The sequence below is a fragment of the Saccopteryx leptura genome, chromosome 1 (assembly GCF_036850995.1).
Source record: "Saccopteryx leptura isolate mSacLep1 chromosome 1, mSacLep1_pri_phased_curated, whole genome shotgun sequence".
NCBI classification, from domain to species: domain Eukaryota; kingdom Metazoa; phylum Chordata; class Mammalia; order Chiroptera; family Emballonuridae; genus Saccopteryx; species Saccopteryx leptura.
The window spans coordinates 69919861-69943729 of NC_089503.1; the positions used below are offsets into that span (position 1 = coordinate 69919861).

Consider the following 23869-nt stretch of genomic DNA (forward strand, 5'->3'; position numbering starts at 1 on the left):
TTATAATCTGTTATTAAGTCAAGCTACTGTAAGGATAAAAAATATCCCTCTTGATCTTAAGGCACTCACATAGTAATAATAATCATTATAGATCAAACCCAAAAGTGATTAAGTACCTTTATATACAAGGCCCTGTGCTAATATTCAATCTGAAATCAAGAACAACATATTGACCTATTACTACATGCTGGGTCCTGGTGAAATAGTTTAAATAAACAGGTTGTTCTCTAATGAAGTTTAGCTTAAAGAAAGAGATAAACATAAAGATAAAGTGGACAGTCTTTCCACTTCAGAGCCACATGTGCAGCTGACAAGTCTGGGTCCACATATATAGCTTAATAATATTACTACTACAAGGCTTGTCACGGGGAGGTGATTGCATAGATGGCTACCATGAGTTGAGATCTGTGATGGGCATAAGAGGAATCTCTCTCTAAGCAGGAGACTGAGAAGGAAACAACTAACCAGAGAAAGTTATATGCTCCTTGGGCAAGACCCCATGTTAAGGAGAAGTTTGTAACCTAAAATGGACTGGAAAGGATTAAAGAGGAGGGTATGCTTGAACCAGGTAATTAAAAAAGAGATAAGATTTGTTAGGCAGAATGGGACATTCCATGAGAAGGCAATGGAAAGCTGATAATCTAGTGCAGAGGCTGCAAACTTTTTGAATAAAGAACCAGACAGTAAATATTTTAGGGCTATCTGGCCCTACACTATGGTAACTACTCCACCTGGCCTTTGCAACATGAAAATAGCCACAGACAATATGTAAACAAATAAGTGGGCTGTGTTCTAATAAAACTTTATTGATAATATAATTGAAATTTCCATAATTTTCAAGTATCATAAAGTAGTATTTACTTCAACTGTTAAAAATATTATATATTTAAAACAGTCTTAGCTCATGGACTATAGAAAAACTGGTCTTGGGTTGGATTTGACCTGTAGGCTATATTTTCTGACTCCTGGTCTAGTTAGAAAGCAAGCTAAACACACACACACATAAAAAATAGCAAATATCTAAAGCAGTAGTTCTTAATTCCAGCAGACCTAATCTTTCCATTTTATAATAAATGTTTTGTAATACCTTCTTTCTCCACTCAAAATGAAATTCATAGATAATATACCTGCCTATACATAATTATTTTCATTTATTGATTTTAGAGAGAGGAGAGAGAGAGAAAAGAGAAAGAAACAGGAAACATCAAATTGTAGTAATTGCTTCCTGTATGTGCCTTGACCAGGCAAACCTGGAGTTTCAAACTGGCAACCTCAGCATTCCAGGTCAAGGCTTTATTCACTGCACCACCACAGGTCAGGCAATTTTAATATAATGCCCTAACTGAAGTAAAAAGAAATACAAAGAAATTATATTAAAATGTTTTCAAGGCCCTGGCGGGTTGGCTCAGTGGTAGAGCGTAGGCCTGGCGTGCAGAAGTCCTAGGTTCGATTCCCGGCCAGGGCACACAGGAGAAGCGCCCATCTGCTTCTCCACCCTTCCCCCTCTCCTTCCTCTCTGTCTCTCTTCCCCTCCCGCAGCGAGGCTCCATTGGAGCAAAGATGGCCCGGGCACTGGGGATGGCTCCTTGGCCTCTGCCCCAGGCGCTAGAGTGGCTCTGGTCGCAACAGAGCGACGCCCCGGAGGGGCAGAGTATCACCCCCTGGTGGGCAGATCGTCACCCCTGGTGGGCGTGCCGGGTGGATCCCGGTCGGGCGCATGCGGGAGTCTGTCTGACTGTCTCTCCCCGTTTTCAGCTTCAGAAAAATACCAAAAAAAAAAAAAAAATGTTTTCAATATGGTAAGCTGTGAGCCCAACCATACAAAACAATGTAATGAAGTAGTCAGATGTTTACATATACTTATAATGAATAAATTTAGATTTAAATGGCATAAAGAAACCACAAATAATTTTTTTTTAATTGCTCAATTTTAGAAAGACAGAGAGAGGAAGAGAGAGAGAGGGAAGCATTCCTTTGTTCTTCCAGTTCATTGTGCACTCGCTGGCAGCTTCCCATAGGTGCCCTGGCCCTGTATCAAACCTGAAACCTTCGTAGTTCAGGATGATGCTATAACCCACTGAACAACTGGCCATGGCCCACATACCATTTCTTACAAGAAGCAGAAGAAAAGTGAAAGAGAAGACATATGATGGATTCTAGATTAAAAACTGGTGCTAAAGTAATAAAAGATCATTTATAACTGATAAGAGTTCAAAGGAAATAACTTTAGTTGAAATATAGATAATCTAACAATATTGCCAATAAAGGAAAAAAGTAAACAGAGAATATAAAAATGTCATATTTTCACAAATTGCCCTTTATTTATAAATATAACATAAAAATAATTCCATTTTATATAAGGCAGTCTGGTGAAAAAGTTTATTTATCTACTATCTATCTACCTATTTATCTATATTTTATCTCTATCCCTAGGCCTTTATATCTTTACCCTTGTTTGGAATTCCTCCTCATGTAAAAGTATACTTTGAATTTCCAGTACAGCTGTACTTCAAAACACCTTGAAATTTATCCTTTGACAATAAAAATAGAGGGGGGAATGGACATAAATAAATGAACAAAATTCTTAGCAACTTAAGGTAATATAGAGAAATCGAGGATAGACGACCTTTGGGACAATAACACAGTAATATTGAAAACATTAGAAAACCCTAAAAAGAAATTATTTCAGATAATTTTTCACAAAATAGATTTCTTATTGTGCGATAAAATATTTTTTAAATTAATGTATGACATGGCAAGCAAATGAATTACTTCTAAAACAATCTTAATGAAATAATAGTGAGATCTTTGTATTTCACATGTTTCTATTGATTTAAAATCTTTGGGTCTAGGTCTAGTAAAGGTATCCTCATGTCTCTTAAATTAATCATTTGCACATAACATATACAGATGTAGACTGATACAGGAGAGGTATATCAGTGACACAAATACCAAGGGCAGTAGCATTGCTAAAAGGATGGAATTTTCCCAATGGGAATCAACTCCTGATAAAATTCCTAGCAGAACGAAGTACAATGATTCTTTGATTTACACAGAAGTTACATTCTAAGTAACTTATTAAATCCTTTCAGAAAATAATTCATATTTGTTTGTAAAACTGAATTTGATTTTTAAGGCTTAGAAAATCATAAACTTAAACACATCTTCATGAATATCCAGTGGAATGGTAACAATTGTGCAGTGTGTGGGACAGTTCTTCATTGTGCAGGACTGCTCTGCACATTATAGTGTATTAAGCATCCCTGTCCCCTTCTCCTAAATGTCAGTATAGCCTCCAAATAATTATGCACACATAAATACGTCCATGCATTTCTAAAATAACATTTAGTGGCTCTTCTCTCTACTTATCTCCTTGCGGACTGTTGGTCTGAATTATGAGATAGTAGTAATTAGGTTTATGTAACTTTTTGTATAATGCCCAATACTGCATTATCAACAAATTGCATGCTTAATAATTTTCTGTCAATATTACACTTCATGAAGATGAGCACATAGGGCTAAGGAAATGAGTGCAGCTCGAGACAGTAAACAGAGAATTCAATTCTGAGTTCCAAGACACTGATCAGTTCTTTCACAAGCTAAATGACCTTGAGCAAATCTTGACTTTTCTAGGCTTAAGTTCAACTTTGGAAAATAGCCTAGATGACCTCTAAATTCCTATACAGCTCTGACATAATTATAAAACATTATATCCCCTTGGGAAATTAAAAGAATGGAACAGAGTTGAGAATAGAAAAGAATAAAATCAGATGAGCCTACATTCATAAAAGGATGAAACTATCAGAAAAAGGAAGAGGTCATACCATGGAGATGGTGATATTAAAAAGAGATATTTGATTCTTGTCATGATATCCAGGTAGGTAGATTATGCATATGTGATTCTCAAATGTTCAGTAATGTGGGATGATGCTCTTTGACTTAAAAGAAGTGTCTACATGCACTTTTATTTTGTATTTAAATTGAGTTTACAGTACATGGTTCCTAATTCCTCACCATAAATTTTGCAAAAAATGGAAGGAGATTTGATTTTGGGTGGTAAACACACAATGCATTATACAGATGTATTATATAATGTACACTTAAAACCTACATCATTTTATTAATCAACATTATCTCGATGAATTTAACATTTTTTAAATGTGCAAGATTGTATCCAGTTTTCAAGTAACCATAAATTATGATGTCTTTCTAGAAACAAGTATCTTATTCTGGTGTCAGTACTGTGGTATCAACTCCAACTGGTTCAGACCAGCAGCACAGTTGTTAACCCTTTGAGTGGTAAGTTTTTTTCATGCTTGCTGACCCCCCAGGAGTGAGTTTTGTTTTTTTAATGAAATTAGTTCCAGTTCCAGTTTTATTAACTTAAAATCATGTTTGTATGATAACCAATTTATGGAAACAAGAAGAACACACATTTGCCTTTTTTAATGTTACCTTACATATTTTTTAAAATAAATCGATTGTACTCTTGCATGGTCAGGAGGCATGAGGATGCACATGGACATTCGTACTACCCAAAGGGTTAACGTGACCAGAGAGGAGATGGGTCTTTAGGGTTCCAACCAACTCAGGGTTCCTGAGACCAGAAAATGAAGTAGAATGGAGAAATCTAGGATCTGGCTGGGGTGCCAGTCTTTCCAGCCATGTAAAACACTCAAAGCCCCTTATGAAATTTTTCTGTTAAATTAGAGAATTAAAGACATCTCTGGAGATATTCTGCCTTCTGGAGTACATTACAGGTCTTGCTGTAAGATATGGTAGAAAGCTTAAGGAGGTCAGCTAGACTTACATTTGGAACTAGTCCTGCCCTTTTCAAGACGTGCCATCATGAGCAAGTTACACTTAACCTCAGTTTCCACATCTGTAAAATGGGGATGATAATATCATTCTTTTAGTGTTGTTGGATGAATTAAAAAAAACTGACTGATGTAAAGTCTCCCACAGTGCTTCATACATTGTGGCTACTCTGAGTGTTCAATAAATATTGTCATCTCCGCTCTTTCTTTCCCACCATCTGCATTTTATTTCTTCACGTCCTGCCCAGGAAAGAATGCTCTGCTGATGTTGCATCCCAAGGTGCGAGTGCCAGCAGTGTTGACCAAGTGGCCTCAGTCCTGCCCAAGGAATGCTTTAATTTTTTTTCTGTACCACCTCTATTCTTTTTCATTTCCCTTGCCTGGGGGCAACTGCTGCTTTCCAGAGACTAAAATCTTATTATTTTTTTCTTGGTAAGGGGATTCTCCTTATAGAAGGAATTGGTAGAAGCAGCCACAGAGTGGCTTTCAGATCTTTCTGGTTGGGCATAGGCTGAGCCTGAGGGCAGCCCTACTTCTTGGATTAAAAAATCTTCTGTATGCAAGTTGCTGCAAACTGCTGTTTCTGGAGGAGCTTCAAAGGTACTATTAGGGGAGATTTACAGATTTTGGCTAAATACTTCAAATGCAATTGTTTTAGCATAATATTACTGTGAAAATCTAACAGCACCTACCCCTGGATACAAGTTTATGGGAATGCTACTTCATCGATACAATTCTATCTTACATTATTTATTTTCTCATTTATTTATTTTTAGTGTGCACTGTTGTAAACCTCTGAGAACCCTGAAGGACAAAATGTCATCCCATCTTCATGTGCTTCTCTGCCAAATGTTTCTGGACAGGTGCCTAGCCTAACCTTCATCATCATAAGTAAGACATCAGAAAACTCAGTGGACAAGCTAGAAGTTCTAATAAAAGATCCCAATAACAATAATTAATTTTATAAATAAGGTTTTCAGGTTTAAAAACCATAATTTGGCTATTATTCATAACCATAAATGCCTTTTGTATTTAACTGAAAAAATTCTGTGTTCTAAGTAATATGGTGGACTCTTTAGGTATATTCAGTTTTTGTTATATTTTCCTACAGTATGATTTGTATCAGCCAAAGGTTTACAGGGGCCACAATGAGTCGTAAAGAGGTTAAACAGGTGAGATCACACAGAGCTGGCAAGTTCAAATTTAGGATTATCTACCTCAAAGGCATACATCCCTTTCAAAGTGTTCCCCATTAACTAATGGGTGTCAGTTGATAGAGAGAATATTAGTATTGGCAGAGATAAGGAGGTTCATGTAGGGAAAACCAGAATGCTGGAAGCCTAACTGTGGACACTCCTTGCTGTTGACTTAATGGAGTCCTCATCAAGGCCTGCCAAACCTGACCAATCCCCTCTCACCTCTCCCATCAAGGCCCGTTAGGCCCTCCCTGACCAATCCCCTCTCACCTCTCCCATCAAGGCCCGCCAGGCCCTCCCTGACCAATCCCCTCTCACCTCTCCCATCAAGGCACTCCAGGCCCTCCCTGACCAATCCCCTCTCACTTCTCCCATCAAGGCCCGCCAGGCCCTCCCTGACCAATCCCCTCTCACCTCTCCCATCAAGGCACTCCAGGTCCTCCCTGACCAATCCCCTCTCACCTCTCCCATCAAGGCCCGCCAGGCCCTCCCTGACCAATCCCCTCTCACCTCTCCCACCAAGGCACTCCAGGCCCTCCCTGACCAATCCCCTCTCACCTCTCCCATCAAGGCCCGCCAGGCCCTCCCTGACCAATCCCCTCTCACCTCTCCCATCAAGGCCCGCCAGGCCCTCCCTGACCAATCCCCTCTCACCTCTCCCATCAAGGCCCGCCAGGCCCTCCCTGACCAATCCCCTCTCACCTCTCCCATCAAGGCCCGCCAGGCCCTCCCTGACCAATCCCCTCTCACCTCTCCCACCAAGGCACTCCAGGCCCTCCCTGACCAATCCCCTCTCACCTCTCCCATCAAGGCCCGCCAGGCCCTCCCTGACCAATCCCCTCTCACCTCTCCCATCAAGGCACTCCAGGCCCTCCCTGACCAATCCCCTCTCACCTCTCCCATCAAGGCACTCCAGGTCCTCCCTGACCAATCCCCTCTCACCTCTCCCATCAAGGCACTCCAGGCACTCCCTAACCAATCCCCTCTCACCTCTCCCATCAAGGCCCGCCAGGCCCTCCCTGACCAATCCCCTCTCACCTCTCCCATCAAGGCACTCCAGGTCCTTCCTGACCAATCCCCTCACCTCTCCCATCTCCCATCAAGGCACTCCAGGCCCTCCCTGACCAATCCCCTCTCACCTCTCCCATCAAGGCCCGCCAGGTCCCCCCTGACCAATCCCCTCTCACCTCTCCCATCAAGGCACTCCAGGCACTCCCTAACCAATCCCCTCTCACCTCTCCCATCAAGGCCCGCCAGGCCCTCCCTGACCAATCCCCTCTCACCTCTCCCATCAAGGCACTCCAGGTCCTCCCTGACCAATCCCCTCACCACTCCCATCTCCCATCAAGGCACTCCAGGCCCTCCCTGACCAATCCCCTCTCACCTCTCCCATCAAGGCCCGCCAGGTCCTCACTGACCAATCCCCTCTCACCTCTCCCATCAAGGCACTCCAGGCCCTCACTGACCAATCCCCTCTCATCTCTCCATGGGCACACAAAAACAAGAGCAGTTCTACACTGGCACCAGGGTGTTACATATGTCTGTTTTATTATTTTTATCACAAAAATATATTTCCCTTTGTCCACTTGATACAAAGTTTTTCAAGATTCAGTTCAATTCAGTCCAAGAATTACTACCTCTAAGAAGTCTTCAGACTCACCTCTCTTCTCTTCCCAGAAAATCAATTATAATAAATTAAGAAATAGCTTACTAATAGTCAACATTTTCGGGAACTTATTATTCATTCATTCCACAAACATTTATTGAGACTGTACTATATGTGAGCACTGTACTAAGTGCTTCATATGTATTATGTTAATCATTTCTCACCACAGTTGTATGAGTTAGGTACTAATTTTGTCCTCATTTTACAAAGCAGAAAGCCCAGCCCTAAAAAGATGTGATATCTTAAAACAAACAAACAAAAACAAAACAAGCAAAAAAAATATCTTGCTCTCTCACTTCTCTGTGATTCTTCCGTGTGTTAATATATGTTTACTATGGAATTTGTGGCACTTCCAAATTGTGATTTATAATAATATAATTCTGTGTATATAATAATATATTTGCTAAGTATTATATATCACTAAGGCCATAAGCTCTACTATGGTAGGATGGTATCTACTTTATTTCCTATTATACCCATAGGGCCTGACAGAGCAGCACATAGTGGGCACTCAGAATGGTATTTGAATAAATAAAGAATGAATAAATTAAAGAATGAATGAAGAACAAATGCATAGATCTCTATTATCCAAGTCATTGTTCCATGCTGCCTCCCAGATCAGTCCGCACTGAGGTGAAATGCCACATGTGCAATGATGGGCATTTTTTCCCAAGGCCAACATTATTATCCTAGATGTGCATTCTAGAACTCAATTCTGGACTCTATAATTTTCCATTTTCTTACCTATTATTATGGTTATATTAATTCTACAGATCCAAATGGAATGAAAACTGATTTGAGAAGGGACAGAAGCTGTTCTTAGTCCTGCTGAGGAACAACATAATGACAGAGTCCTGTTAGTACACAGCACCCCAAATAGCAGGAGTTGGCAAAGAGCCTTGGGAGGAACTCAAGTCATTACCATGGTTTCTGTTATAGCAGCCGGAAATCACATTGCTGATTTCCACGTTAATACGGCAAGTATCTCAGAGGGCAGGATCCCAGCTCCCAGATGCTTAACGGCCCTCAGGCACATTCTATACCACATGCGGGTCCCTAGGTTATTCGAAAACATGTGCTCTCCTTCTTTCTGCTTTATCAAGGATTCTAATGTTTAGTATCATTAGCCCGCACTCAACCCTTTGTTTTATAATAGTGCACACAATATCTCTAATTAATTTAAGGGGTCAAAATAGTATAAGAAAATTCTCAACACACAATTTTAATGAACACATTCATACAAACTTATATACTCTTGTTTTTAAAGTGATAGTTTATGTGGGCATATAGTACATACCCATATATGTATATTTCAAATATTAAATACAGTCTAAAATGCATATGTAAATGAATACCAACATATATACATGTGCGTGTGTATGTATACATACATACATACATATGTATATATATATCAGAATTTTTTAGTATCTCAAGTAAAGGAAATATACTTTACATAGAGAGAATAAAATATTCTTTGTAAATTTTTTTATTAATTAAATTTTAGAGAGAGGAGAGGGAAAGGAAGAAAGAGAGAGAGAGAGGAAGGGGAAAAGCAGAAAGCATCAACTCACAGCAGTTGCTTCCTGTATGTGCCTTTACCAGGCAAGCTCAGGGTTTTGAACTAGTGACCTCAGTGTTCCAGGTTGACGTTTTATCTACTGTGCCACCACAGGTCAGACTAAAATATTCTTTGTTAAAATAAACTAGTATATTCTAGATAAAAAAGAAAAATATAGATCTTAATTTTTAATATGTGTATATATTTGCATGTATACATATCTATATATATTTACATACATACTTATGTATATATATAAAAATGTTAATATATTCAATGCAAGCAGTTAGGTATCATAGAGATATTTAAATGTACATGTTAATATCTAGGCACATATGTATATATAGACAAATTTAAAACTATTCTACAGAATGTATTTGAAAGGGTACAGGAGCAGGATGAAGAGGGAAACTGATCATTCTAGCTTGGCAACTTTATGGAACTGAGATGGTAACAGAGTGAAAGGATCAGCTGAGAGTGTCACAACACTGATGACCCTAAAACACATGCTATGACAGCTCCAAGACTGAAGGATCTCTGTTCTTCCTAGCCGACAATGAGGCACATGTGAATAAAAGACAAAATTCACAGACATGTTATGCAAAAGAATAACGAAAGATGGTAGTTGCTCCAATTTCCTGCCTTCTCATGTGTCACTGGATCTTTAATTATCAGTGTAGAGATTCTATTTCAATCCCTTAAAGCATTAAATAGCTATAAATTTAAGGAAAGTAGGAGGCTGATTTATTAAAAACCAAAGAAAAGAAAAGTTTTCCTTGGTTGATGAAAAATGTACCAGGAGTTTTTAGAGAATGGTTATTACAATATAGTCTTAGAAATCTGGATTTGGGAAATTATCATTTAGGAAAGTTATTTCATAAATCATTTACTACATATTAGATATAATTTATTACATATTAGATAAAAATGTAACAATAAAACAAGTTTTTCTACTCTGCACAAAACTATAAAGTAGATGTGAGTTTGTCTGCTTTGACTCTGTGAGCCTTGAGAAGGCAATCAATATGGAGATATAGGTTAAAGACATTTAAACACATATGTTTGTTGAAGACTATATAGAGACTTCAAAATTGTCAGGACTGTTTATTCAGATTGGGATTGATGTTAACTTTAAAAATTAACTGAGTTTCCAAATACCAAGCTCCATTTCAAGCTGAATTAATTTAATACTATACTGACCATATAGCCTGGATTTAAGTGAGGATACTACGTTGGGTGATGTTAATGCAACAAAAGCCACATATTTGGCAAGACATATGTAACTATATTATTAAGATCTATGACATATGGTATGCTTGGAAATGCTTTTTATAAAACTAACAATACATTTAGAATATTCTCTCTATACCTCTTCAGTCATAATGTTTTACTCCTGATCAATATTCACTTTTCAATTATGCTAAAAACATATTAAAATCAAGAAAGAACTTTTTCCTGCAAACACAGCTTTTCTCTTTTCAACGCATATTTAAGAACAGTCATTGTTCTATACTTATGACAATGATTGCAGGTGCATTTTATTTATATTTTATAACATGCACAGAAAGTTGTTTACCCTCTCTGGATGAAAGCAGGAAAAAAAATGAACCAATTTAATTCCTGGTAAAATGCTAGTAGTTTGGGGCAAGAATAAGCTTGGAACCAAAATAAGGGAATCTGTATACCTGCTTCAGAAATGCATTCTAGGAGAAAAAGTTTTTAATATAAATAAGCTATTGCTTCTCTATGAATAAATAAAATTTTTATTATTTTATTCTAAGTTTAATCATCTTGCAATTTGCTTCCAATTATTCCTTTTTTGTAAAATAAATTATTTAGCATAACAAATTTTCATCTGTATTACTAAAATGGTATACAGAATAATAAGAATAAAATTAGAATATTATATGTCAAATTATTGCTTTCCATAACTGAAGAAATCTATTTTATTTTATTTTTAAAAAGATGAAGAGTGTCTGATTAAAGTTATTTTTCTCTTCTTTAAAAACAAGCAAGCAAACAAACAAACAATCAAAACCCTAGGCTAGGCAGAACAGAAAAGTTAACAATGATTAAAAGTAAAAGTGCAGCTAAAAGACTATATATAATCCAGAATAATAAAATCATCTGAAGACTAGAAAAGTTGAACTTGGGAAAAAGTCACTGAAAGAAAATGAGCACAGCCCCACAGGCCACCAAGAGGTGTGATCCCACAAACCCTGTGAAAATGACAGGTTTTCTTGGCCTATCATTTTCCAAACAGGCATACCCAGTCAGCAAGGAGGACCCAGCAAAGTTTCCAAACCACCCTAACTTACACAACCCACTCTCAGTTTCTTCCAATACGCAAGGGAAAGTCAGAAGAAAAAGGCTCACCTGTGCTGGGCTGAACCAGCCATGTGGGCAGGCACAATGCTCCCCACAAGTCGCTTTGCCCTTGGTGCTCGTCTTGTGGGGACTTTTCCGCATACTGTCCCACAAGGTGACCAGCTTGGTCCTGTTTGAAGCTGGGCCCCCAGGTCCTGAAGAGGGCATGGTCTGGGAATGGTACCCGAGCCCCTGAGTGCTCCTTTGCCAGCCACAAGCACAGGGGGCATCCCTGATCAGTGTGGGTGCACTCCTGCCGGCATCCATCCCATCGGACCCCCGGCTGCAGCTGTGTTGCTTGGTGATGTATGCATTCATACTGCACTGATGCCTACTCTTTCCTTTGGTCAGCTCTGCACAGGAATGTCTCCTCCCTCACACCCCTTTCTTCCAGGCAGTTGTAAAAGTCTTTTTGTTTCTTGCGTGGATCCCTCAGTATCTTTGACAGCTGCTATAAGCAGTGCATCGTGGGAGCAGCGGGAGCAGCAGAGCAGCTCCGCACAGCATTATCTGCGGGCTGGTAGCTCTTTGTCAATAGATGACTCAACTCACAGAGCAACTTGACAGTATCCCTGCTCTAGGCAGAAGCAATCAATGCTCCACACAGCTGGGCTACAAGACTGTACACTGTGTTACAAACCCTTTTTGGATGGAGCCCCACAGTAAAGAATACTCTCTGCAATTTGGCATTCTGGCTTTTCCCTCTCCTGGCTGATCCCCACACAAAATATAGACCTCAGGAAAGACAGCTTCTTATCAGACTAGCAGTACCCTTGTTTCCGGAAAGAATGCATCTAGGCTGAAAAAATACAGCAAAAGCAATTTAAAATGATGGGAAAGTTAACCTGTCAAGGAATTTCCAACATTTACAGGAATCACTTATCTAGAGAGACATTTGCCAACACAGACCAAATCATGAGCTAACTAAATAAGAGCATCGATATTAATTCTAAAGAAACTCAATTCATTTAGAAAAATCACTGAGATTATAGCCTGATAGTAAAGTTCTTTAAAATTTGGTAGTTTAATTCATTTTAGCTCATGATTATAGATTGTAATCTAAGCATAAATTATGCTATAGAAGCTTATTAATTCCTTCTCATGTGCAATAAAGCAACTTTCAAAGTTCAAAATGGATGGGTTGGCTTATTTTAACACAGTGTTTTTCCTTACCCAAAATTATTCTGAGGATTTCCTTTCAAATACTTTACCACAACAAATACATTCACCACAGAGAGAGTCTGCATTTTAAAGTGAAAGATACATCGAACTCTGCCATCCAGTATTTTGGTTTCCAAAACCAGAATTTTCAAATTCTTTCACTGAAAAATAAGTGAAATTTATCCAATTTAAAGCAATTGCCTTCCAGAGAGGATATGATAGTTTTGGTATGATTGCAGAAGTCATCAATAGTATTTTTAGTAAAGGGAAAGGCATTTAGAATTTTGTTCTGTTTGAACTTTTCCAATCTGTAACATAAATATCTATCCTTATCACATATCCTTAAGGAAATAATTTTAGTTTGATTGGGAAGTAAGCTACCATCCATGCAGCAAACGATGAGGATATAATCTCATGGTATAATAACTTTATCTACAAACCATCAGATACCATTAGATCTGCCCATCTCACTGGACTGACCAATGGCTGGACGAGTGTTGACCTCATTTCTGACCATGTTGACAAGGTTATTATTTCAAAGGCCAGGATTATAATATACATTCTACTTCAACACTGGGTTCTGCTAGATAAATCTTTGTTATATATAAACATCCAGAATGAAAAAAGCAGGATCTTCTCATTCTGTGTATTTTCATACAAGGGTCTTTTTCCAAATTCTACACAAGAGTTTGACATTAGTACCTTGTCTGGCACAGCAGGCATCCAAAATATCTTTGCTAAAGAATCATAGCCCATCTGAATAAGTTCAAAAGGCAGGCCCTGGCCTACTACTGACCATTTTCCCACCAAGCACCTAGAGCACTGCCTGTCTAGCAAATAGCAGGCTCATAAATACATTTTTTGGATGGATGTATAAGTAAAAGGAAACAGTAAAGGTATGAAGAAGTTGACCAACATTTTTTGAAAAAAACTATTTAATTCTGAATGCCCCAGAAATATAAGCTCTTCCATTAAGATTAGATTCAGTGCTAGTTTTGAGGTATTAGAGAAATTTTCTGCCCCTCCTCCCAAATATATGTATGTATATATATATGAAGATTTAAACTATTGGGAAGAAATAATGGTGGCATTAATGGTCTTTCTTCCTGAAAGAAAATCAAGGAGTCAAGATCAATACTTAAAAACAGTAAAATTTAGGCAATTAGATCATCATGAGATACTCAGTGTGGAAAAGGGAAGAAAATCATCTCTCTCTTTCTCTGATTTTTTTTTTTAAGGCTGAATCAATGGATAATGCCTGAAATAACTTCTGAGTCAAAGAAAGCCCTAGAGAAGTTCATATTTGTCTGGAGTCACCATGATGCATGGCTATACAGTAGGACTGGATGTGATAGGGCAATATCATCACCCCCAGATGACAATGTCGAGAAGTGGTAAGTTTGCTCTCTCCAATCTTATCTAACCATAGATACTTCTTTAGTTTTTCAGGCAGATATTGCCATTCAAAGGCCCATTGACATCTTCAGGGAATACATGCCCTGCTCTCACCAATTTACCTCTCAAGTATAAGAGTTAATCTTCACAGGAGTTAGTCAATGTGAATCCACTGTCATTTTGTAATGGTGTGTGCAGCTTGCAGCAAGACAAAAAATTTCTGAGCTGGGCGCTACTTAGATAATATAAATCTTCATAGGGCCCTTAATCTGTCATGAATGGGTTGTTAGTAATGAGCTGCTTCTTCTCAATACAAATACAACAGAATTCCTGTTTTAATAACCTCAGCACGTCATTTCTGTATTGATAAATATGTTGCATAACTAATACTACTTTTCTTGAAAGATCTTAAATACCATAGCAAACTTCCATTAAACTCATTACAAGACTATGTTAAAATTATTCTTTCAATATACTGCAATATGTGTAAAATAATTTCAGGTTTCTATCTTCCCCTTTGCCCTCAATTTTATATTTTTCTTTTCAAATGTGACATTTGTTTTTCCATGTCTGAGGACAGAACAGATAAATATGTCCAATTAACCTACTGTACTTTGAGACAGATCTACTAATTAAAAATAATTCAATTTGATCAACTGTAATTGGACAATTGTAATGACCATGAGAGGACATGAAATTCTGGCCCAGCCAAAATTAGTGGTGCACAAGTACACATCCCACTTATCATTGTGATTTAACATGGCAGATGGTGCACAGGGTAAGGCCTAGATGAGATATATCTTACTGACCTCTCTTTGACCTGTTACTGTCTCCATAGAACAACCGCTGGTTTTTAAGCAGAGGCTTAAAATGAATATCCTGGCTTGATCTGTTCAAAATTAAAGAGCAACGACGACTTACTAAATAAATTGCACTGCACTAAAACACTATGCAGATATTTCTTTTCCAGATAAAATTTCCTTCAGGCTCTCTCTGCATATAGCAAATGAAAATATTAATTACGGAAGAGGAGCTAAGTAGTGCTTGCTGAAGGATGGCTGGGCAGCAGAAGCCCTTTAGCATCCACAAGTAATGTGTTAAATAATCACAAAATGATATAAAGTATTAGATACCATTTATCTTGATTAGAAAACTGTACATAGTCTATTCCTGTGACTGCAAAGACTAGAGAGGATGTAAATGCTAACAAATTAATATTTTTCTATATCTAATAACTTTCAGCCTAGGCAATCTCCAGATCCAATCACATTTACTGTCAAAACAAGAGAGAACCAAGAATATTTAACGTAATTTAGGCTCTAAAATTATTTCCAAAATACTTATACCAGTTTAATCATAAATCTTAGCAGGCAAAGCAAGAAGGAATTAACAGTGAGAAAGGATGCCTGATTGCTATAGAGATTTAACCTGGACATAGAACTTAATAGGAAGTAAAAACATAGTTTGAAAATATCCCAAATTCTCACTAATGTACTTGGATTTTGATGGGTGTTGAGGAGAGGTGATTAATCTAAAATAATATAAGGCTAAATATTAAAATGGTTTTCAGAAACAGCAGATTTATTGTATTCTAACCCTGTAACATTTTTGGAGAAATAAAACAAATTATGTGACATTTCTTAGAGATTCTGAAAAGAATACTAATAAAAAGGTAGTAATCATTTATCATTTACATATTTTAGCAATTGAATCTAAGTAATGAACTATACAACTACAAGAAATTTGTTCTCATTCTTCAAGATTAGACTAATATCACTTCTATGAAGCTTTCCAGATGCCCGTGGCATATTCAGTGACATCCACAGTATTTGTGTATGTAAATATCTCTCACAGTTGTCTATTTCCCTCAACCCCCCATGACAACCACCCTTGTCGACCTACCATCAATTCTCTGAAACAGCTTCCTAACTGGTCTCTGGCCTCCACCCTTACTCCAATTACTTCTCACACAGTGGCCGGAGCGACTTCTTATAAAATATGAATGCGATCGGGTTCTACCAGCTTAATACCTGTCAATAAAATCTCATTTTCTGAGCATCTTTATCTCCATACACAGCACATCTTTAAAGTGGCTGTCATGATCCTTAGTCACGTCCTGTGTGACCTGGCCTCTGCTGCCTTTACCAGTCTCATCTGTGCCTCACCCCTGCTCCTTCCAATCTCCAACCACACAGGCTTTGACCTGTGGCTACTGCACATGCTCCCTCCCCCTTTCCACACCTTCACATGCTTCATCCCTACTCACCTTCTGTAAAGTGTATCAAGATACAACCTCCTGAAAGCCATCCTAAGGAAACATACAATACACTCAAGAAGGGTGGGCTTACTACTCAACACAGTTCCAAAATGAGCCTCCCAGACTTTCCTTCCTTCCAGACTGCCAACCCAAAGACTCCTATTCAGACACTCTGGAGTCCTCCCTGCCTTCCATAGCTCAGCTCAAATGTCACCTTTTTCAAGAAAGCATTCCCTAGCAATGAGCCCCATCCCTCTTCCAAATCAGATCAGGTCATCCTCCCATTAAACACTCAGAACCTGTGCTTTTCTAGTTCAACAATTAGAGGATTGTATTTAAAATAAGAATCACAGGATTGTTCATTTTGTGCCATTCTCCTTAAACAGAATGTAAGTAAATGCTATTAGGAAAGGGAGAAGCTCTTTTTTTTTTTTGTATCTCTGAACTAAGCACAAAGTAAGTGTTTAGTTTTTATTAAAGTAAATCAAGCAAGAAAAAAGATAAAGTTGCCCTTCAGTGGTTATGCCTAAACTGGTATTCAGGTCTGGGTTCTACCTCTCAATGCAAAATAAATAGATAAGCATTTTGAATTGAAACACAAAATAGCAATTGTGCTCTTAAGGTCCTCATTTAAGTGAAGCATTCAGAGTGGCTGTGTGGTATAAGTGATATGCATTCACTCATCTTTTCGAAGAAATTTGCTAGTGGTCTTACAATACTAAGAAAGTGAAATGGCTTTTGTTTATTTTAGTAAGATACTCATTCATAAAAGCTATACTTCCTGACAGCTGTGATGGTCTCTCAAGTTGTTCTCCATTTACAGCTTAATAGTGCAAAAGGGGGAGTGGTTCCCCAATATAGAGCCAGGCCATGGGAAAGCAGAGAGAGAATCCCAAACTCCAGCCACCAAAGTCTCCACCTTCTTAAAGTGATATAATTTAAAGGCATATGATTTCACAAGATTCTGAAATTGTACATTAGAGAGCAGGAAGGCAAGAGGACACATCCTCTTCCTCCCCATTAATTAAGTTTAAAAAAATTTAAAATTAAACATTATTATTAATAACAAGTACCTTATTTAGATTTTTTTTAAAATCATGGTTAAAAGTATATAATATAGACCTACCCTCTTATCAAAATTTTAGTTTACAGTACAGTATTGTTAACCATACACACGTTGTTGTACACTAAATCTCTAGAATATTTTGATCACATGTTACTAACATTCTATTTCTTTTGAACAGCATCTCCTCATTTCCCCCCGCCCAGGCCCTGGCAGCACCCTCTACTTCCTGCTTCTACAAATTCACTGCCTTAGATGCCTCATACAATATAAACAAAATCATGCAGTGTTCGTCCTTCTGTGACTGCCTTATTTCATTTAGCATTATGTCCTAAAAGTTCATCCATATTGCAGCATATGACAAGATTTTTTCCTTTCTATGGCTCAATAATATTCCATCTTTGCTAATATTTTTTTTTTTTCTGAAGCTGGAAACGGGGAGAGACAGTCAGACAGACTCCTGCATGTGCCCGACCGGGATCCACCCGGCACGCCCACCAGGGGCGACGCTCTGCCACGACCAGAGCCACTCTAGAGCCTGGGGCAGAGGCCAAGGAGCCATCCCCAGCGCCCGGGCCATCTTTGCTCCAATGGAGCCTTGGCTGCGGGAGGGGAAGAGAGAGACAGAAAGGAAGGAGGGGGGGAGGGGTGGAGAAGCAAATGGGCGCTTCTCCTATGTGCCCTGGCCGGGAATCAAACCCCGGTCCCCCGCATGCCAGACCGACGCTCTACCACTGAGCCAACCGGCCAGGGCCTTTGCTAATTTTTTAATGAAGTCATATTGAGTCTTATTATACCATGAAACTGCTGGCAACTGCATGCAAGCAGTCCTGAACGAGGGGGTTTATCTACATCATTATTGTCAACGAACTGTTATATATGGTTCTTTCCTCGTTTATTCACACAATATTGGGAACAATACTTGGTTACAGAAACTTGAAAGCAAAAGTAATGTGGAAAGAAGCCTCTTGTGACATTAGAATCTGCTTTTTTGTAATTACAAAGTGTATGGACAAGGTTTGGATGGAATGCTATACAGTCAGGATTTTTTTCTTTCTCTTTATTTTCTCTCTCTCTCTCTCTCTCTCTCTCTCTCTCTCTCTTAATGTACCTATCCTTTTCTGTATCCACACATGGAGAAATAGCAGAATTTTCAAGAGGTAAGATAGAAATCATTTTGTGCCAAAGATTGTTCTTTGTGTTAGGTGTACAAGTACAGGCTTTTGGATGTGCTAATTCTTTGCTTTACCTCTTAAAATTTTATTTGAAATTGTTTTGCAGTATAAAGTGTATATGTGTTAATAATCAAAATGTTGCATTTAATATACAAAAATTTGTTTGTATATACCACATGTTCTTTATCCACTCACCTGTCAATGGATGTTTATGTTTTTTCTACCTCTGTGTTATTGTGAATAATGCTTCAATGATCACAGGAGTGCAAATATCTCTTTGAGATACTAATTTCACTTTTGAATAAATAAATAGAGGTGGGATTGCTGGATCATATGACAGTTTGATTTTTAATTTTTTGAGGAACCTCCAATTTTCCAGAACAGCTGAGTCATTCTACATTCCCACCAACAGAGCACAAAGGTTCTGATTTCTGCACATCCTCACCAATACTTATTTTCTATATTTTTAGTTGTTGTTATCTATAGTGGTCATACTAACAGGTGTGAGCTTTTTTTCTTCTTTATGAAGATTGCTTTTTATTTATTTAGGGTCTTTTATGTTAATTTTAGGATTGCTTTTTCTATTTCTGTAAAGAATGTGATTAGAATATTTACAGGGATTTCACTGAATCTGCAGCATGCTTTGGATAGTATGGACAATTTTTCAATGTTGTTTTCTGATTTATGAACATTTATATTTTTTTATTTTTTTGGCAGAGACAGAGAGAGAGTCAGAGAGAGGGAAAGATAGGGACAGATGGAACAAAGAAAGATGAGAAGCATCAATTCTTTGTTGCAGCCCTTAGTTGTTCATTGATTGCTCTCTCATATGTGCCTTGACCGGGGGGCTAAAACAGAGCAAGTGACCCCTTGCTCAAGATAGCAACCTTGGGCTTAAGCCAGCAACCATGGGGTCATGTCTATGATCCCATGCTCAAGCCAGTGACCCAATGCTCAAGCTGGTGAGCCCATGCTCGAGCTGGATGAGCCCCGGGTCAAGCCCACAACCTCAGGGTTTATGAACCTGGGTCCTCCATGTCCCAGTCTGAAGCTTTATCCATTGCTCCACCACCTGGTCAGGCTGAACATTTACTTTTCTTCTTCTTTTTTTTTTTTTTTGTATTTTTCTGAAGTGAGAAGCAGAGGCAGACAGACTCCCGCATGCATACAACTGGTATCCACTAGGCATGCCCACAAGGGGGCGATATTCAGCCCATCTGAGGCATTGCTCTGCTGTAATCTGAGCCATTCTAGTGCCTGAGGTGGAGGCCCTGGAGCCATCCTCAGCGCCTGGGGCCAACTTTGCTCCAATGGAGCCTTTGCTGTGGTAGGGGAAGAGAGAGAGAGAAAGAAGAGGGAGAAGAGTTGAGTAGCAGATGGGCGCTTCTCCTGTGTGCCCTGTCTGGGAATTGAACCTGGAACTTGCTCATGGCAGGCCAATGCTCTGTAGCTGAGCCAACCTGCCAGAGCTAAACATTTACTTTTTTTAAAATTGATTTTAATTTATTGTGTTTACATAGATTCTAGTGTTGCCCCGAATGCATCCACCTCCCCCCATATTCCCCTCAACATCTCCCTTGCTCCTCTCCCCATAGTGCCCTTCCCCCTTCCCTTCAGCTTTATCCCATCCTATCATCGCCTTTTCCTCTGTTCTCTTTTCCTCTGGTCCCTTTGATCCCTCCTCTGTTTCAGTTCTGTTCCTCAGTTCACATTGTTCATTGGATTCCCCAAGTGAGTGAGGTCATATGATATTTTTCTTTTTCTGCCTGACTTATTTCACTTAATATAATAGTCTCCATGTCCATCCATGTTGTCGCATAAGGTAAGATTTCCTTCTTTTTCATGGCCCCATAGTATTCCATTGTATATATGTATCACTGCTTTTTAATCCACTCGTCCACTGATGAACACTTGGGCTGTTTCCAGATCTCCACTATTGTAAACAATGCTGCCATAAACATGGGGGTAAATTTCTCCTTTTGAAACAGTGCTATGGTGTTCTTGCGGTATATTCCTAAAAGTGGGATAGCTGGGTCAAAAGGCAGTTCGATTTTTAATTTTTTGAAGAATCTCCATACTATTTTCCACAATGGCTTCACCAGTCTGCATTCCCACCAGCAGTGCAGGAGGGTTCCCTTTTCTTCACATTCTCACCAGCACTTACTCTTGTTGTTTTGTTGATGAGCGCCATTCGGACTGGTGTGAGGTGATATCTCATTGTGGTTTTCATTTCAAACTAAAAAGCTTTTGCACAGCTAAAGACAATAAGAACAGAATAAAAAGACAAACTACACAATGGGAGAACATATTCGACAATACATCTGATAAGGTGTTAATAACCAAAATTTATAAAGAACTTGTAAAACTCAATACCAGGAAGATAAATAATCCAATGAAAAACTGGGCAAAAAAAATGAATAGACACTTCTCCAAAGAGAACATACAGATGGCCAATAGGCATATGAAAAAATGCTCAACATCACTAATCATGAACATTTACTTTTTAATTTGTGTCTTTTGTTTCTTACATCAATGTTTTGTAGATTTTAATGTAAAGGTCTTGAACTGTTTTGGTTAAGTTTATCCTTCTGTATTTTCTTCTTTTTGATGCTATTTTAAATGAGTTGTTTTTCCCCTTAATTTCCTATTCAAATAATTCATTGTTAGTGTATACAGACTAATTTTTGTATATTGATTTTGTATCATATAAATTTGCTAAATTTGTTTATTAATTCTAACTATCATGTGTATAATAATTAGTGGTATTTTAAAAAATATAAAACCATGTGACCTGTCAACAGAGACAGTTTTACTTCTTTTATTCTGATTTTAAAAACTTTTGTTTTTCTCGACTAATTGCTCTGGTTAATTCTTCTAGTACAATGCTGAACAACAGTGGTGAGAATGAACACCCTTATCCTGTTCCGGTTTTTAGAGAAATAGCTTTCAGTTTTTCACCACCGAGTATGATGTTAGATGTGGCCTTTTCATATATAACTTTTATTATGTTGAGGTAATTACCTTCTATTCCTATTTGTTGAATGTTTATAACATAAACAAATGTTAAAATTTGTCAATAATTTTACACATCCGTTCAGATGATAATGTGATTTTTTTAATCCTTTTCGGCTAACGTAGTATTCATGTTGATTTTTTATGTTGAATCATCTTTGAATCTCAGGGATAAATTGTACTTTGCAAAGTGTCTGATTCTTTCAATGTGCTGTTGAATTCAGTTTGCTGGTATTTTATATAGAATTTTTGCATTTACTTATCGGGGTATTGGCCTAACGCTTTCTTTACTTGTGGTATCTTTTTTTGGCATTGGTATCATAGTAATGTGGCCTCATAAGATAAGTCTGAAAGTGCTCCCACCTCTTCAATATTTTGAAGAGTTTGAGGAGAATTGACACTAATTCTTCCTTAAATGTTTGGTAGATTTTACAAGTGAATCCATCTGTTCTCAGGCTCTTTATGGTTGGAAAGCTTTTGATGACTGCTTCAATCTCCTTACTAATTATAGGTTTATTCAGATTTTTTTTTATAATTCAGCTTTTATAGGTTGTAAATTTCTAGGAGTTTATTTCTTTTAAGTTGTTCAATTTGTTGGTGTATAATTGTTCATAGTATTCCCAATCCTTTTAATTTCTGTGGCAATAATTGTAACATCTCTTCCAATTCTGTTTTTATTTATTTGACACTTTTCTCTTTTTTAATTAATGTTGCTAAAGGAGTGTCAATTTTATATATTTTTAAAAACAGCTTAGTTTTGTTGATTTTTTTCTATTGTTCTTTATTCTCTATTTTATTTATTTTTCTTTCAATCCTAATTAGTTCCTTCCTCCTGCTAACTTTAGGTTTAGCTTGTTCTTATTTTTCTAGTTCTTTAAAGTACAAAGTTAGGTTGTTTACTCTTTTTCTTTTTTTAATGTAAGCATTTCTCTCTATAAACCTCTCTCTTCCCTCTTTCTAGTCCTTTGAGGTGTTAACTGTGGTTATTTTAGATTTTCTTGTCTTATTGTTTTTGCTACATTCCATAAGTTGTAGTATGTTTTGGTTTTGGTTTTATTAGTTTCAAGATATTTTTGAATCTCCTACTTGCTTTGCTACTTTGAACCACTGATTATTCAAGAATGTATTCTTTTTTTTATTTTATTTATTCATTTTAGAGAGGAGAGAGAAAGAGAGAGAGAGAGACAGAGAGGGAGAGAGAGACAGAGAGAGAAGGTGGGGAGGAGCTGGAACCATCAACTCCCATATGTGCCTTGATCAGGCAAGCCCAGGGTTTCGAACTGGCAACCTCAGCATTTCCAGGTTGACACTTGATCCACTGCGCCACCACAGGTCAGGCTCAAGAATGTGTTCTTTAATTTCCAAATATTTGTGAATTTTCCAGTTTTCCTTCTGCATTAATATTCAGTTTCATTCCATTGTGGTTGGAGTATAGTTCATGTAATTTCAACCTTCTTAGGTTTGTAAAGACTTGTTTTGTGCTAGCATGTGATCAATGTTATAGAATGTTATACATGCACTTGAGAGGAATATGTTGCTGCTATTGGATGGGATAGCTGTGTATCTGTTAAGTTCTTTTTATCTATAGTGTTGTTCAGCTCCTTTGTTTCCTTATTGATCTTCTGTCTGGATGTTCTATCCATCATTGAAAGTCAGGTGGTGAAATTCTGTACTATTATTGTGTTGCTATCTATTTCTTCCTTTAGCTCTGTCAGTGTTTGCTTCACATATTTGGATGTTCTGATACTTGGTGCATATATATTTATAATTATTACATTTTCCTAGAAAATTGACACTTTTATCATTATATAATGGCTTTCTTTGTCTCGCTTGAGAGTTTTTGACTTAGTCTGTTTGTCTGATATAAGTAAGGTCGCCCCTTGTATTTTTTGGTTACATTTGCATGGAATACTATTTCCACCCTTTCACTTTCAGTCTACATGTATCCTTAAATCTAAAGTGAGTTTCTAACCTGACCTGTGGTGGCATAATGGATAAAGTGTAGACCTGGAACACTGAGGTCACTGGTTCAAAACCCTGCACTTGCCTGACCTGTGGTGGCGCAGTGGGATAAAGCATTGACCTGGAATGCTGAGGTCGCCTGTTCGATATCCTGGGCTTGCCTGGTCAAGGCACATATGGGAGTTGATGCTTCCTGCTCCTCCCCTTTCTCTCTCTCTCTCTCTCTCTTTCTCTCTC

At 38.0% G+C, this 23869-nt stretch overlaps 1 protein-coding gene across 13 annotated transcripts in view; it reads right to left on the reverse strand.

Annotated features, from left to right (window-relative positions):
* Positions 1–23869, reverse strand: part of DLG2 (discs large MAGUK scaffold protein 2) — a 2140731-nt gene that overhangs the window by 810014 nt on the left and 1306848 nt on the right. For 2 of the 13 annotated variants that reach the window (XM_066369765.1, XM_066369754.1), the window contains exon 1: positions 11617–12089. The exons of 8 other annotated variants lie outside the window; for them this stretch is intronic. In XM_066369765.1, the coding sequence (XP_066225862.1) occupies positions 11617–11925 (309 nt within the window). In that variant the 5' untranslated portion in view covers positions 11926–12089. Of the gene's footprint in view, positions 1–11616; positions 12090–23869 lie in introns of those variants that run through there. 3 more of the 13 variants (XM_066369832.1, XM_066369792.1, XM_066369812.1) reach the window with 2 other exon arrangements.